The sequence below is a fragment of the Microcebus murinus genome, chromosome 13 (assembly GCF_040939455.1).
Source record: "Microcebus murinus isolate Inina chromosome 13, M.murinus_Inina_mat1.0, whole genome shotgun sequence".
Classification (NCBI taxonomy): Eukaryota; Metazoa; Chordata; class Mammalia; order Primates; family Cheirogaleidae; genus Microcebus; species Microcebus murinus.
Genome location: NC_134116.1, coordinates 18,427,332 through 18,441,686, shown reverse-complemented (window position 1 = coordinate 18,441,686; position 14,355 = coordinate 18,427,332). Strand labels below are relative to the sequence as shown.

General features: G+C 48.6%; 1 protein-coding gene across 2 annotated transcripts in view; it reads right to left on the bottom strand.

Moving 5' to 3' along the window:
• STK24 (serine/threonine kinase 24) overlaps nucleotides 1–14,355 on the bottom strand; it is a 109,608-nt gene that overhangs the window by 3,800 nt on the left and 91,453 nt on the right. For both annotated transcript variants that reach the window (XM_020290263.2, XM_020290264.2), the window contains exons 6-10: nucleotides 9,530–9,715; nucleotides 7,437–7,582; nucleotides 5,868–5,991; nucleotides 4,883–4,951; nucleotides 1,597–1,733 (exon numbers count right to left, since the gene is read on the bottom strand). In XM_020290263.2, the coding sequence (XP_020145852.2) occupies nucleotides 1,597–1,733; nucleotides 4,883–4,951; nucleotides 5,868–5,991; nucleotides 7,437–7,582; nucleotides 9,530–9,715 (662 nt within the window). The remainder of the gene's footprint in view (nucleotides 1–1,596; nucleotides 1,734–4,882; nucleotides 4,952–5,867; nucleotides 5,992–7,436; nucleotides 7,583–9,529; nucleotides 9,716–14,355) is intronic.

Here is a 14,355-nt window from a genome sequence, read left to right as displayed (position 1 = left end):
TGAGGTATGAAAGTAATACCAAGTTTCTTGGAGAAATCAAAAATTTTGTGTTTGGGTGAGCACATGGATGATTTTTTATTATATTTTTCTTTATCCCTGTAATTTGTTATATTGATTTTAGTATTAAAGGTGTGGGGGGGGTCACCCAAGAAGATCACTTCAGTTGCCTCAAAATTGGGGTGAGTGTGGTGGCTCATGCCTCTGATCTCAGCACCTTGGGAGGCCGTGGCGGGAGGACTGCTTGAGGTCAGGTATTCAAGATGAGCCTGAACAACACAGCAACACCCAATCTCTACAAAAAATCTAAAAAATTAGCTAGGCTGGCTGGTGTGCGCCTGTAGTCCCAGGGGGCTAAAAAGGGAGGATTGCTTGACCGCAGGAGTTTCAGGCTACAGTACATTATGATTGTACCACTGTACTCCAGCCTGGGCAAGTGTGAGACCCTGTCTCAAAAAAAAAAAAAGAGAAATCAAAGGCAGCCTAGTAAACCATTTTTCTTTTCCATCCAAAACTCTAAAGCAACTTAAAACGTGGAAATGTCTTTCACTAACGGACTTGAGTTCAAGAGAATAAACGTGAAGTATCAGAACTATGGTTTTCTCCTGATGTCCCCATTTAGAAGGGACACATCACAGGACAGTAGGCAGCCCTATGATCTTACTTCCAAGTGGCAAAAGGGACCTCATGTGCCCCAAAACTTCATGTGCTGTTAAGTGACAATCTCAGAAAGACCTAGAAATGCTCCTTATTATCACCGAGGCTCAGCCCTCCTGGGGAAGGGGCGATAGTCATGAGACCCTGGAATAGGGCTGTCAAAGCAACTGGATACCTGGTCCTCTGCCCCTGGAGTGTGGAAGAAAGCCCAGTCACAAACCACCCATGGTCACAGAGCAGCTGGCTAGCACAACTCCAGTCCCAAGCACCAGTAAACAACTGCACCTATGCTGGGATGGCCATCAGGAGTGGCTTCCTTTCACACAGACACTCCTAAGATAAGCTAAGAAGGGACCGAGAAGGCTCAGGTAGTCACCTCCACTTACTTCTCACCTGGAGCATAAGGGCTACCGGGCAAGGACAGGCACTCCCTGCAGGCTGGCACAGACCAGCCCCTCCCAGCAAGGCCTCCAAGCACCACACACTCTGCTGCCCCAGGAAAGAACAGGCCCGTGCCCATTCTGGTCGCATTCCCTGAGCCAAAACGCCTGGCATTTTTGAACACTTAACTGTAAGGCCTAAAACCAAATGGACAGTTACACACATGCGGCTCAGCACCGTCACTCTCTGACTAGTTATTATGCTGCATAATTAAGAACAGACATATTTTAAAGCCATCCTGTATTTCTGTGGCAAGAGCTACAAGCGCATGATGTCCTGTGTTCCCTTCCAGTAGTTTCCAGGTTCATAACATTAATTCATGGAATCCTGTAATTCAGAACAAAAGACTTCTCTAGCTTGACTCTGCTTCAACCCTGAGTCCTAGAGGACAACAGGAACACACAGACCAAGAACGAAGCACCAAACTGATAAACTGACTTCTGGTCCTTTCCGTGTGGAAAGTCTCCCTACGCCCAGCCTGACGAAGCCGGGGGCAGTTACCTCTGCAGCCGCTGCACGAGCTGGGCCACCATGGTGTCGGAGATGCCGGGGCACGCCTCTTCCGCCAGGTAGATGGCCCTCCGCAGCTCTTCTATGGACCCCATGTTCCCTCCGCACGCCTGGCTCTGCTCCTTCAGCTGCAAACACAAACGGGAAGAACAGCGTGATGCCCAGGGGACAAGGACTGAGGAGCACTCTTCACGACAAGGAGCGACACAGCGCGGGGGTCACAACACGACCCCAGTCTCGGGGAGCCTGGGCAGCAGCTTCAGCTCAGCTGCTGGGTCGCTTCGGGTTCCCTCTGCTGAAAAGCTATTCAGATGCTGTGCGGACAGCGCGTGCGGACAGGGCCGGGGCAGTCCAACCTCACCACGCTACAGGCTTTCGTGTACCTTTTCCCAATCTGATTGTGATAGTCTGTCTTCTCCGTGTTCTTTTTCTGTTTCAACCTTAATCTTGTACCAGAAAAGCAATGTCACAGCCCATGAGAAATTCTTCTGGTTTCAACAGGAAGCCTCAGTGTGCAACATCAAAGCTCAGTGCCTCGAGTTAATGGGCTGGTGCTACAACTCCAGAAAACTGCCTCTGTGATCCAGAGTCACTGTCAAAATCGTTGATTCCAAATAAACAAGTGGGAGCCTTAAATTCTGGGGATCCACACGTCCCTCCTGGCACCTCTGGTTCCCAAAGAATCACAACAGTGTCTCCTGGCCCCGCCCTTGGGTCAAGGCCAACTCTGAGTTTCTTTCTGGAATGCACCCAACGTGTGAACTGTGGAAACAGGAGCCGCTCAAGTCAAGACATAGCACGGCTCAGGATTAGCATGTCTCCAGACAGTCTTCCGTTGGTGGCTGCAGATGGGACAGGCACCAGCTCCTCCTCAGGAGGGCCCCTCCTCAATTTCACCTTTAAGATATAGCTCATAAAACGTTCAGCTTTGGCTCTTCAGGCTGTCGTGAAGATGTGTTGTCATCCAAAGTCAATCTCACCCTAAAACCCACGACTTCTCCTCTCTCCACTACTGAAGGGACAGGTGGAGGAGGGACTGGGGAGGTCTGATGTGGAGGGACCCATGGGGGCCATGAGCATCTGTCCTCACGCTCCTGATGTCACAGAAGGCCACACACCTAAACTTAGATGGTCACTGGTGTTTATCGAGGACCCTCAGTCACTTCACAGCATTTGCAAGTCTGGGGAGTCTGCCATCAACCTCTCCCCTGCCACCCCGTGCCTTGTACCTACGCCTAGACGGGGGGACAAGCAGGGCAGAGGGCGGCCCTGGGAGGGCGCGGTGCGGAGACACTGTGCTGGGCGTGCTCTGCCACCACTGAGGTCAGGGAGCAGCCTGCGCATGCGCTTCCTGACGGACAGCAGGGGACACCAACGCCCCTCACAGCGCCCTCATCTGCAAATGCAGGGACAATGACCCTTCCTATGAGCTTTTTTTTTTTTTTTTTTTTTGAGACAGAGTCTTACTTTGTTGTCCAGGCTAGAGTGAGTGCCGTGGCGTCAGCCTAGCTCACAGCAACCTCAAACTCCTGGGCTCGAGTGATCCTTCTGCCTCAGCCTCCCGAGTAGCTGGGACTACAGGCATGCGCCACTATGCCCGGCTAATTTTTTTTATATATATATATCAGTTGGCCAATTAATTTCTTTCTGTTTATAGTAGAGACGGGGTCTCGCTCTTGCTCAGGCTGGTTTTGAACTCCTGACCTTGAGCAATCCGCCCGCCTCGGCCTCCCAAGAGCTAGGATTACAGGCGTGAGCCACAGCGCCCGGCCTCCTATGAGCTTTTATCATATAAAATAATACACATTAAGCACTCTCAGTACTAGATCATCAAATATTAACAGTAATAAAAATATACAGAAAAAGATGCCTGTCAGTTTGCCTTTCTTCAGTTAGTTGGGAAAATCCAGGGTATTACTGCAGTGAGGATTAATTTGGAGTAGGTTCTGAATAACGATTTCAATAGTTTCTTCATGAGCCCAGTAAAAAATACACAACCCTAGGCAGATGAGAAAATCCACACATTCCCTGACCAGACTGGCCAATCCCATCAAAGCAGCCACTGGCAGGATCCTAGGAGAGCAACCAACACCTAGAAAACCCCAAGGGCCAAGCTCCCGAGCAAAGTGACAAAAAGCGAAATGGCACCTTACGGACACCCTGCGGAGAGCACAGGCACCCAGGACAGTCAGCCTCGGCCACAGCCAGAAAGCAGCACAGCACGGGCCTGGCAAGTGCCCCGCAGTTTCCATACGAAACCGTCAGCTGTTTCCAGGTGAGGCCTCAGGCTGCAGACATGGCCCTCCTCCCACCTGGCCCCAAATCTGCCAGGCTGAAGCCCCCAGATAAGCCCGGGAGGGCAGCTTCTGATGAGGGAAATGGGCCAAGGCTCAGGGGAGGGGCTGGGAAGAGGTGCTGGCGGGACCACAGCTGGCCAGGGCTACTGAGCTGGGTGACACCAGTGCAAGCCCAACGGGGGCCAGGGAATGAGCCCACAAAGCGCCCCCAACACAGCCACCGTGGAAAGCCACCCAGAGAGGCCTGGACCACCACACAACCAGAAGGTATGGGTGCCCCTACCCCCACTGAATTACCTTAAAGGCAGCCTGAGCCAGGAAGGGAACGCAAGGGATGGGGGTAGGGGGTTCCCAACCTATTTCCAAATCAGCTACTAACCAGATGAAGGATACTCTTCATTCTTCCAACATCTACTCTTGAAAATATCTCAAAATGCAATATGCAAACAGCCCTCTCCAGGAGGCAGGGAGGGCAGAGGGGATGGGCACACAGAGGTCAGCACGGGTCAGCCCAGCCCTGGGCGCTGAGCGTGGGACTGCAGTGACACAGGCAGCACCATGGGAGACACGAGGATTCAAGGGAACCCTATGTCTCCTCCCCCAGAAATGAACATCTGCTTTTCACATGGCCATAACTCTGTCTGAGGCAGAGATTGGGCCATACCCAATCAGATTTGGGAGAAAGCAGCCCAAGGAAAGCTGGAAGTCTCCCTGATGACACACGCACATGGCACTGGGTCACTGACATCCCTCTGTGCGCTTCAGGCTGTGGCAGAGCGGGCATCTCCCCAGGAGCCCTGACAGAGATGTGCAAGGGACGGCAGGAGGCCACCCTCGGAAGGGAGCATCTGACGCCAAACCCTCCAGAAGGCACTTGCAGGTCCCTGAACCCAGCCCTGCCAGCCTGTCCATCGCGATGTCCAGCACCCACTGGCACCCCCCACACACACCACTCCCGAAACAGCCAGGCCGTCTCTTACCTCCGCAAACAGAGGAGAAATAATTGTAGATAAACACTGAGAGAAAGGCCGCTTTGGGATGTCTTTCATCTTGGGAGAGGAAAAAAAAAGTCATCAGAAACACTTAACATTCACGTCGGCAGTAATTCAATAAACCTCAGATCTGGGCTATCGAAGCATAAAGGCTCATTCTACCCCCTCACCCTGAGGAAACGGTCCCTGTGTGCTCCAGTATCTAGATGAAGGAGACTACTTCACTGTCTCTCACTAGACTTCAAAGTTTCATCTGCAGTGACATGCAAAACCCATGCAGCTGGGAGAGCAGCCTCTGGGTCCTGCGTGGAAAGGGACCGTGTGGGCTGGGCTGTGCTGGTTGCTCGGTGCGCTACCCATGTAAACGTGCTGCACTAATGAAACCCTGCAAGTGAAATCAGATTCCAGCTGGCTATTCCGGGCGGCTGTCGCACAACAGAGGCCTAGTGCCTACTTTTGCGGCTTTAATCTGAAGACTTATCACTTATCCACTTATCAAGGCGGCACTCGTAGGGTCACCAGGGGACAGCCACCAGTCTGCCTGCCTGAGGGAAATGATGTCACTGTGCAGTAGAAGACCCTAAAAATACAGCTTTTCATGAATTTAAATGGGCATTAAACCAATTAATCAAAATTAAGTCTAGCATAAGCACAAACCATACATTGACCTTAAAACTCAACCTGAAAATTATGAAACGTACGAACGGTCCCCAGTATGCAGAGCAGAGTCCCAGCTCCCCTCCCACGGCCACAGCAGGGCCGCGGAGAGCAAAACGCAGACCCACAGAACACACCGGCGTCCTCAGTCTCAGGTCTGAAGCTTTGCATGATCTCTTGATCTGTCCATCCCCCAACTGCGAAATTCCACGACTGGGTGCCATGAGGGACACCCCCCCACGCCAATCTCCAAACAGAAGTGACTCCCACATGCTGCTGACTGATGACAAGCGTTGGTCATGACAAGCAATCATACCTTATTTCTTTCTAAGTCCGATGGCTGAAGAGCTCCGTTCTCCAGATTCTTGGGATCCTTCTCTCGGATGGTGAAGATCCAGTCCCCAGAGTCGCTGCCGCCAGACGCTTGGCCGTCTGTTTCCCTGAACAGAGACCCAAGCAAATGCCGTCAGCGCACACACTGGCTCTGAGGGGACTGAGACCTCCTGGGGTGCCAGCTGGGGGCCCACTGCCAGCCCTGCCTCCCACCTCACAAACAGAGACACCATCAAACACTGTTCCAGTAACTTCCCACTGTCCCGGGGCATCCGCACCGACCCTCCTCCTACTAACATGGAAAAAGGCGGCCCTTCCATTGGGAGACAATCTCTCCCATCTCAGGACTCAGCTCCCCTGCCGCCAGGCTCCCATCCCCAGTGCGGCACGCGCCGCCTCACCTCTCAGCCACCAACACTCACTGCCTCCATCTGGCACCTTCCGCTCGCTTCCAAACCCACTCGCATCCCTGCTCGTGCTCCCTCGCACGTTGCTGGATGAGCAAGGCCCTGGTCAGCCCACACCTGCTTCAACCTCAGGACCCCGCTGTTGATCGTCCCCCGCCTGTGGCCTGTCTTTCCTGAACTGCACACCTCAGTGCCACTTTAAGCTGGACATCTGGACATCCTGGGAGCACCTCAGACGTGAACACAGCCTGCATCACACTCAGCTTCCTCGTCACTGCAAGGCCACCTCGCCACGCTGCCGAAACGCCTTCCCCTCCTTCGCCCTGATCCATCACCACGTCCTAGCTCTCAAAACCTCTCTCCAATCTCTTTCTCTCGTCATTCTTGGTGCTAACCACCCTAATCTCCCAATGTCATGACCCCAACAACTTCTGGAATAAGCCATCTCAACCTTGGCTCTAAAACAGAATCGAGGGGACCTTGAAAAACCACCTTGGGTCTCATCCCTGGAAATCCTATTCAACTGGCCTGAAGCGTGGACTGGGGCCGTGGGCCAACATTGACTCATGCCACGGCGTGCAGGAGAACACGTGAGTCCCCCAGCCTGGACTTCTAGACACCACGCTTGCCCAACCGCTTCCTTTCACCCTCACGATGGAGCAGTCAAGCCGTCCCCACCCTCCTTACTGAATGGATCCAGCCCCACTTCACCTCTCCAGAAAAAGGAATTCCCTCATGCTCAACTCAACACCAGCTTTCAGTAAGGAACCTCCTGGCACAGAGCTTGACCATGCTAAGCATGGACCAGAACACTCATGGTATCACAAAAACATGCATTTCGACTCCAAAATATATTTAAAGCTGTGTCATCTGATCAGTATTTTAAGAGCAGGAAATATAATGAAGAAAAAAAAAATAGCAGGTCTAGTTCTCTATGCACAGTTCCATCGCACAGATTTACTAGAAGAAACTCTCCTGGCAACATCGAGAGGCCACACGGGCCCAGACTGTGTCTAACAAGAATCACCATCAACCTGGATTATCTTAAAACAAACACACACACGAAACCGCCTCCCAAACCAGAGGCGAGAAGCAGCAGGGCCTCTCACACGAGCACGCGGCGCAGCTCGGACGGCGCGGCTTACGTGTCTGAGTCTTCAGAGCTCGAGTCGTCGTGGCTCTGCTCGGCCTTCCACCTCTTGTACCTGTCGATGAGCTCGGTCAAGTAGGATGTTTTCTTTGCATTGCGTATTATAAACTTGTGCTTTAGTAACTCTTTAGCGGTGGGTCTCTGGAAAAACACACATACCCAGAATAGTATGAGATGAAGTTCATTCTTCATTTTACTCTATTCCACCCCAAAGGACAAGCTTCTGCCACAGTAACGCAGTAAGACTGAGTTCCACGTCAAAGCTTTTTTCCCTAAGACTTCTCCGAAGACTAGTCACTCAGTACCTTGTGACTGGAACTCCTGGCACTAGGGGATATGACATTTAGTTTACAAAGGGGCCCTTAACCTTCCGCAGGTAAAAGTCCAACGGAAACAAGAGAGTGTCCCCCAGAAAAACACATTTACATAGAAAATGTTGCATAGAACTTCACAGGGATCATGGAAACAAGTTTATCTCCCAGTTTTATAAAAGACTTTATGACATATGTTGGCAAAAGAGAAAACATGTTCTATGTCACTTTAACTTTCTGTACTAACGTTTGGCTATACCCAAAAACATAATAAAATAAATATGTTAATTTGGAATCATCCAAAAGAAATGAAAAGGAGCCAGGAACTGTCCTTTGCCTGCTGAAAAGGCACCTGGGTTCTCTGGTCACCAGCTTTCCCGTCGAGAAAGGCTGGTTTCCGGGCCTGTCCCTTCCCTTGTGCCTGCGCTGAGGACTGTTCCACGCCACGTGCTCAGTAGGCCACAGCAAAATGGCACGCTCTGAACTTGCCAAGAGCTTCGCCTTGAGGGCGGCAAAGCTGATCTCAGGAAGTGTGCTTCCCAAGGAGACCCGCACAGCCCAAACGGAGACAGGTAGCAGCAGCACCCAAACAAGAGTCAGACCAAGCTCCCGCATACTCCAAATTACTAAAGCTGTGCTAACCAGAGCCAGGCTTGCTTCTCACATTCACACTTGTGAAAAACCTGGTCACCTCAGCACCTCAGGTATATCCCTCCCTGTCCACGGAACTGTGAGACTCCGGATATCCCAGAGGTGCTCACATTCCGCTTTGCATCCTGTCCTCAGTAGGTCTGGGGTGGAGACGTGTGAGCTGGGGAGTAAGCCGATACTAGCAATGTTTTCCACGGGAAGCCAGGCGCGTGCGTGGGTGTAGCCTCCTAGGTGCTGGTGCACTGTTTGTGCCCAGAACATCGTGATATGATAAAATTCAGAGCATCGTGGGCACCGGAACAATACCCGCCACCACCACCACCACTGGTGCCCGGTGCATTAATCAGACACCGACCTGGTGACCTCACGCTGCATCCCTAGAGGAGCTTACAAAATGCTGCATTCCCCATTTAATTCCTTGACCATATTTGAAAACCACCCATTTTTAGATAATAGTTAATAAAAACAGGTGTTGCTTGGCCTTTAGCTAACTCTGCTACAAACGCAGGAACAAAACAAGGACGTATGGTGCCACGTGCAACACCAAGATACAGAGATAGCTTTCAAAGAAACGTTCTAATTCAGAGAGGAAATGAGGTACAGTTATGTAGTCGATACTGCTATACAGCTCTGCCAGAGTAGATTAAAAATAAAAAATAAAAAGAGAAAGTAGGAAGGAAGGGGAGGGTGGCTCTTTAAAAAAAAAAATCTTTTGTTTTCTAACACATGGCACCTGGAAACTGACAACATTTACTTTAAAGACACATTTAGCCTTTAGGTTTCAGGCTAATCATTACCATTTCTGAAAATAGCGTGATAGTTTAGCCTGGTCCTCCAGAAATATTAAAAATTTATCATTCCACATATATTATTACGAATATTCTTCAGACTCAATAAGGTATGAGGCTAGAAAATATGTAAGAAAATAAATAGATTTTTAATCAAATATAACAAGAAAACTATATTTGCAATTCAAAGAAATCAATCATACTCATTTAGAAAAAGGAAACTAAACAACATCATGAAGACACCTGAAAATAGTGATTAAAGAAATCCCAACAGGATGTATCTAAATTAAGTCAGGCCACACGTGACGAGATGCCCGCTCTGACCCCATGCAACTTACAAAGCTCGGCTCCTTATTCAAACAGGCCTCCACGAACTCCTTGAGAGGTTTACTATAGTTTCCTTCCAGCGTCGGTGGGTTGTTCTTTGGAATGAGGAATAAAACCTTCATGGGGTGCAGCTCGGAATGCGGTGGCTCCCCTTTCGCGAGCTCTATAGCTGTTATGCCCAGGGACCAAATGTCTGCCTGCAACAACAAAAGCATCTTTAGAAACACCAAGTGGGAATCAACTCAAAAAAATATACTTAGGAAAAAAATGATAACACATCTCAATGTACTTCTGAGATTTTGGAAAAGATAATTATTTTTAACTGATAATAAAAAACAGAAGCCCTCAGTATTCAAATTAGCAACAAGAGGAGAAAGCTTAACACGCGCATCTCCAGCTCCACACTGACGCTGGCTGTGTGAGCGCTGACTCGCACGCACCTGCCGTGGCCTGTGCTAGGTGTTCGCTGTGGAGCCAGGACAGGCGACAGAGGAGAGCAGAGAGGATGAGTGCGGAGTGGAGGACACCTGCAAGTCACCTGTGAAGAGTGCCTGCTTAGATAGAACCAAAGGCATCTTTGAGGTCAAGAGCAGGTACCTTGTTGTCAAACACTTGTGTTTAAATGCCAATTATATAGTCAAAGTCCTGTGACAGCAGACAAAACAGTGGATGCCTAAGCCTAGTTTCCCTCAGCTATAAAACCAGGAGGGGGGGCTGCATAAGGTGCCTTACAGAACACTTAAAACTTTTATAAAACTCTGATTATAAAAATGTTTAAACACACACAGAAGTGGAGAATATAATGTACACCCATATACCCATTATGAATTTAATGATTAGTAACAGTTTGCCATATAGGCTTTGTCTTTTTGTTGCCATGGTATCATTTAGAGTAAATCACAGCTGTCATGACATTTTTCCTGAGTACTTCCGTATGCTAATAAGGACTTCTTACTACGTATCAATACCTAAAATTAATAATAATTCCTTAATATCATGTAATAATTATTAAATGTTCTCAACTGTTCAAAAAAAGTCTTTCCATGGTTTATCTGAACCAGGATCCAAACAAGGTCCACAGGTTGCAATGGAACGTTAAGCTGCCTAAGGCTGTCCTAACCTAGAACGGTCCACTCCCCAATCTCCCCAGCACCATCCACTTGAAGAAGAAATGGGTCCCAAATTCTGGATTTGTTTTGGTGGTTTCTTCCTGGTGTCATTTAATGTGTTTCTATACCTCCTGTATTTCCTGTCAAATGTCCTGTAAGTTAATTAAACCTAGAGGCTTGGTTAGAGTTGCTGTGGGCAGGAGTCATGTGGCCCCACACTGTGGTACCTGGTGTCCAGCTGCCCAAACCCCTCCTGCCAAGCACACATTTGTGGCAACAAGTGATCACTCAGGTGAATGAATTCCTTGAACATGTAACATAAACGAAAAGAGCAGGGCAATGTTAGAGGGATTTCATAGTTAATGAGACTTTGTCAGCAGCTGACACCAACCCCAAGAATACCACCAGAAGTGGGAGGCCGAGGCTGGAGGATCGCTCAAGGTCAAGAGGTCGAGACCAGCTTGAGCAAGACGCCATCTCCACCAAAAATAGAAAAAAATTAGCCAGGCATGGTGGCTCATGCCTGTAGTCTCAGCTACTAAGGAGGCTGAGGCAGGAGGATTGCTTGAGCCCAGGAGCTTGAGGTGCTGTGACCCAGGCTAATGCCATGGCACTCTAGCCCAGGCAACAGAGAGAGACTGTCTCAAAAAAAAAAAAAACCACCAGAAGCCAAAAACGCAACAGGATTATACAGGCTAGCAAAGGAGGACTTGAAGGACTGGGGTGGACAACAAGCCTTGGTCCAATGCAACTTTTCCCATTGTACACTATAAATTCATCATTATTCTAAGAAATTAAGTTAGAACCTAATAAATCTCTCTCATGCTCACTCCACAGCAAGAAAATAGGGACACTAAAGCATGGTTTAGGTGACCACAGGACCCAGACATTTCTCAACCTTTCACAACCTGGAGAGGACTCACTGGCCATGTTCCCACCGTGGGTATGATGCCTGCCGTACATACTATTTTCTTGTCTTCTCAGTGAAGTTGGAAATAGCTGTCAGCAAGACCTGCTCTATATTCTTTGTACTAAATTCTTATACTAAAAGGATCAGTCTTCCTGGAAAACTTGGTATTAAAAGTAATATTCCTATTTTCCTTCCCTCTACCACTTAGACACCCTGTTTATTTTGTATGTGCATTATCTTAAGAATCAGCAGAAATGTGATTTATTCCAGAATCCCTCACCCTCAGGAGGAGGAGGATGGGTGCAGGGGAGCACAAGGTTAGGGAGCACCCAGAACCAGCAGTGGCAGGAGGAAGAAGAAAGACACGGGCACAGAGGCAGTAAATGGGACTCCCATGGGGCAGCGGGGCTTCACACAGCCAATAACAGCCACTAGTGCTCTTAAATGCCACACGTCTGCCTAAACCAGGCTTTCGTTACAACTGCTGCTGTGTGCAAAGCCTGCTGCCTCCTAGCCACACAGATCTGGGGCCTTTTCACTTTTATGCATACGTGATAGTTGTACACATTTATAATACACATGTGATATATGTGCATGCAATGTATAATGATCAAATCTGGATTATCAGGATATCCCTCACCTCAAACATTGATTGTTTGTGTTGGGAACATTCCAAATCTTCTCTTTTAGCTATTTTGAAATACACGATAAATTACCATTAACCAAGGTCGCCCTATTGTGCTACCAAACATTTGATCTTATTCCTTCTACCTAATGGTATTTTCCAAATGGTCTCTGACAGACTCACTCCCACACCTCCAAGCACCTCAAAACCAGTTCGACACACCCGGTAACAAGGAGGCCTGGGCGGAGGAGGATCTCTAATGACCGTCAGGTGACAAGCTTGCACTGATTTCACTCTAGGCCAAGTACAATAAGCAGACAGGCAGCAAACACCAAGGAGTGGGCACCTGCTTCCACATGCCAACATGCAACCAATGAAGTCAATGGAGAAAACCCTTCTCAGCCCCACCCAAACCAAATCCAAGCATCATCATCCTGGCTCTTTCCAGGAGGGTGGCCAGAACAGCACCATCAAGACAACCATGGGCCATCTGCCCAGGCAGCCAAGCAGGGGGCCTCTGTGGGCCCTCCTCAATCAATCCCGAGCACTCAATGCCCTTGTTCCCACCTGCCTCCTCCGGTCTAGTTGAGAGCAACCCCCTTCTCCGCAGGACTTCTGTGGGGCTCTTGCATGGTCTTTCTGCCTCCTGGCTCCCCTCAAGACAGACCCAACACCCTGCTGACTAATCTGGAAAACCCAGACTGGCACTTGAATGAATGGCAAACAATCTAACATATAAATCAAAAGCCACAAAAATATCCAAGCTTGTTAAAACCAATTCCACTTCTAGGAATCTATCCTAAATAAATGTTAAATTCGGCAAATGGTTTGTGCTACCCAAAATATTCAACAGCAGCATTCCTTACGTGCAAGCTCAGCAGAACAATTAAGTTGCTGTGGCACATTAACTCAATGAAGCATCATGGACTCAACAACAATGCGCTGATAGAGACTCGTACAAATGCAATTGAGTTTGTCTACTGCTGCCTCTGGGAAACATGACATCAGATTAAAACCTTGCGTCCGAGTTCTAAAATCAAAGTTATGTGGGGAAGGGTGGTCATATACCAAAGCAATTAGAAGTGAGGTATAAGAGGCTCATTACCTGCCATTTGGGAAAGACATAAAATTAGACATTAAGACACTGCTGACAAGGAAGACAAACAGTAGTTTTTAGTATAAGCTCCAGTCAAAAGTGGCAACTGCAGATATAAAGTGTAAAGAGATCTTTTCCTACATGGACACTCCCAGGCAGCTCCTGCGTGACCCCATGGGACCGTCTGCACCCAGTGACCGAGGACTCCCCTCAGCAACAGGGAGCAGAGGGGAGTAACACGCAACAACCCAGATCCTCACAACGTCTTGTTAAATAAAGGCAGCTGGCTACAAATCTGAAGACACAATATAATTTAAGTGATATAAAAAATTATGTATAAAAAGTCCAGAAGAAACTACAATCAACTTTATAATCAAGAGGCAGAAGAAAACCGTGGATAACCCTAAATCACAGTTATAACTAATCAAAACAAAAATGGATTTAATACAAGCTATTTACTTCATTAGATGCAACATTTAGAAACACATTTATAAGTGGCAGCTAGAAGTATAAAAGATGTTTGTGAGCACTAATAGCAACATGGGGTTGACCGAAATGGCCCCAAAGCGACTACATGCTAAATAAAGTAAAGCCCCCTGTCTCCTGGCTCACACCCTTCCTGTCCCCAGGGCTCATTCCTCCCAGCCAGGACTGGAGGTGATTCCTGATTGCGTAGGCAGGGAGCAGGGGGGCAGGGTGAGACAGGAAGGACGGTCACACACTACAGCAGACGGGCTAACTTCGTGGATCCCAGCAAGCCACCAGCTAATCCCGACATATTTTCACTCATCTTTGGCAACGTTATTTTTTTTTCACATTAACACATCACTTATTTCCATTTTTCACCAGTTAGATTGCAAACAGTTATTTCAAAGATGACTGGACACCAGAATGACTTGGCTCGGGCTTGGGTGGCAGGTCTACCTTTTTTTCCCCCTTTTTGGGCATTTTCCATATTATTACTAAAGAACACGCGTGTACTGCCTTTGAGGCCAAAAAAAGGGAAAAGAATATTGATGCTGAGTTCACAGTGTCCTCAGGATGTCACTTCAGTCGCCCGGCGGGACAGCATCCCTGGCCTCACTGCCTACCACCAC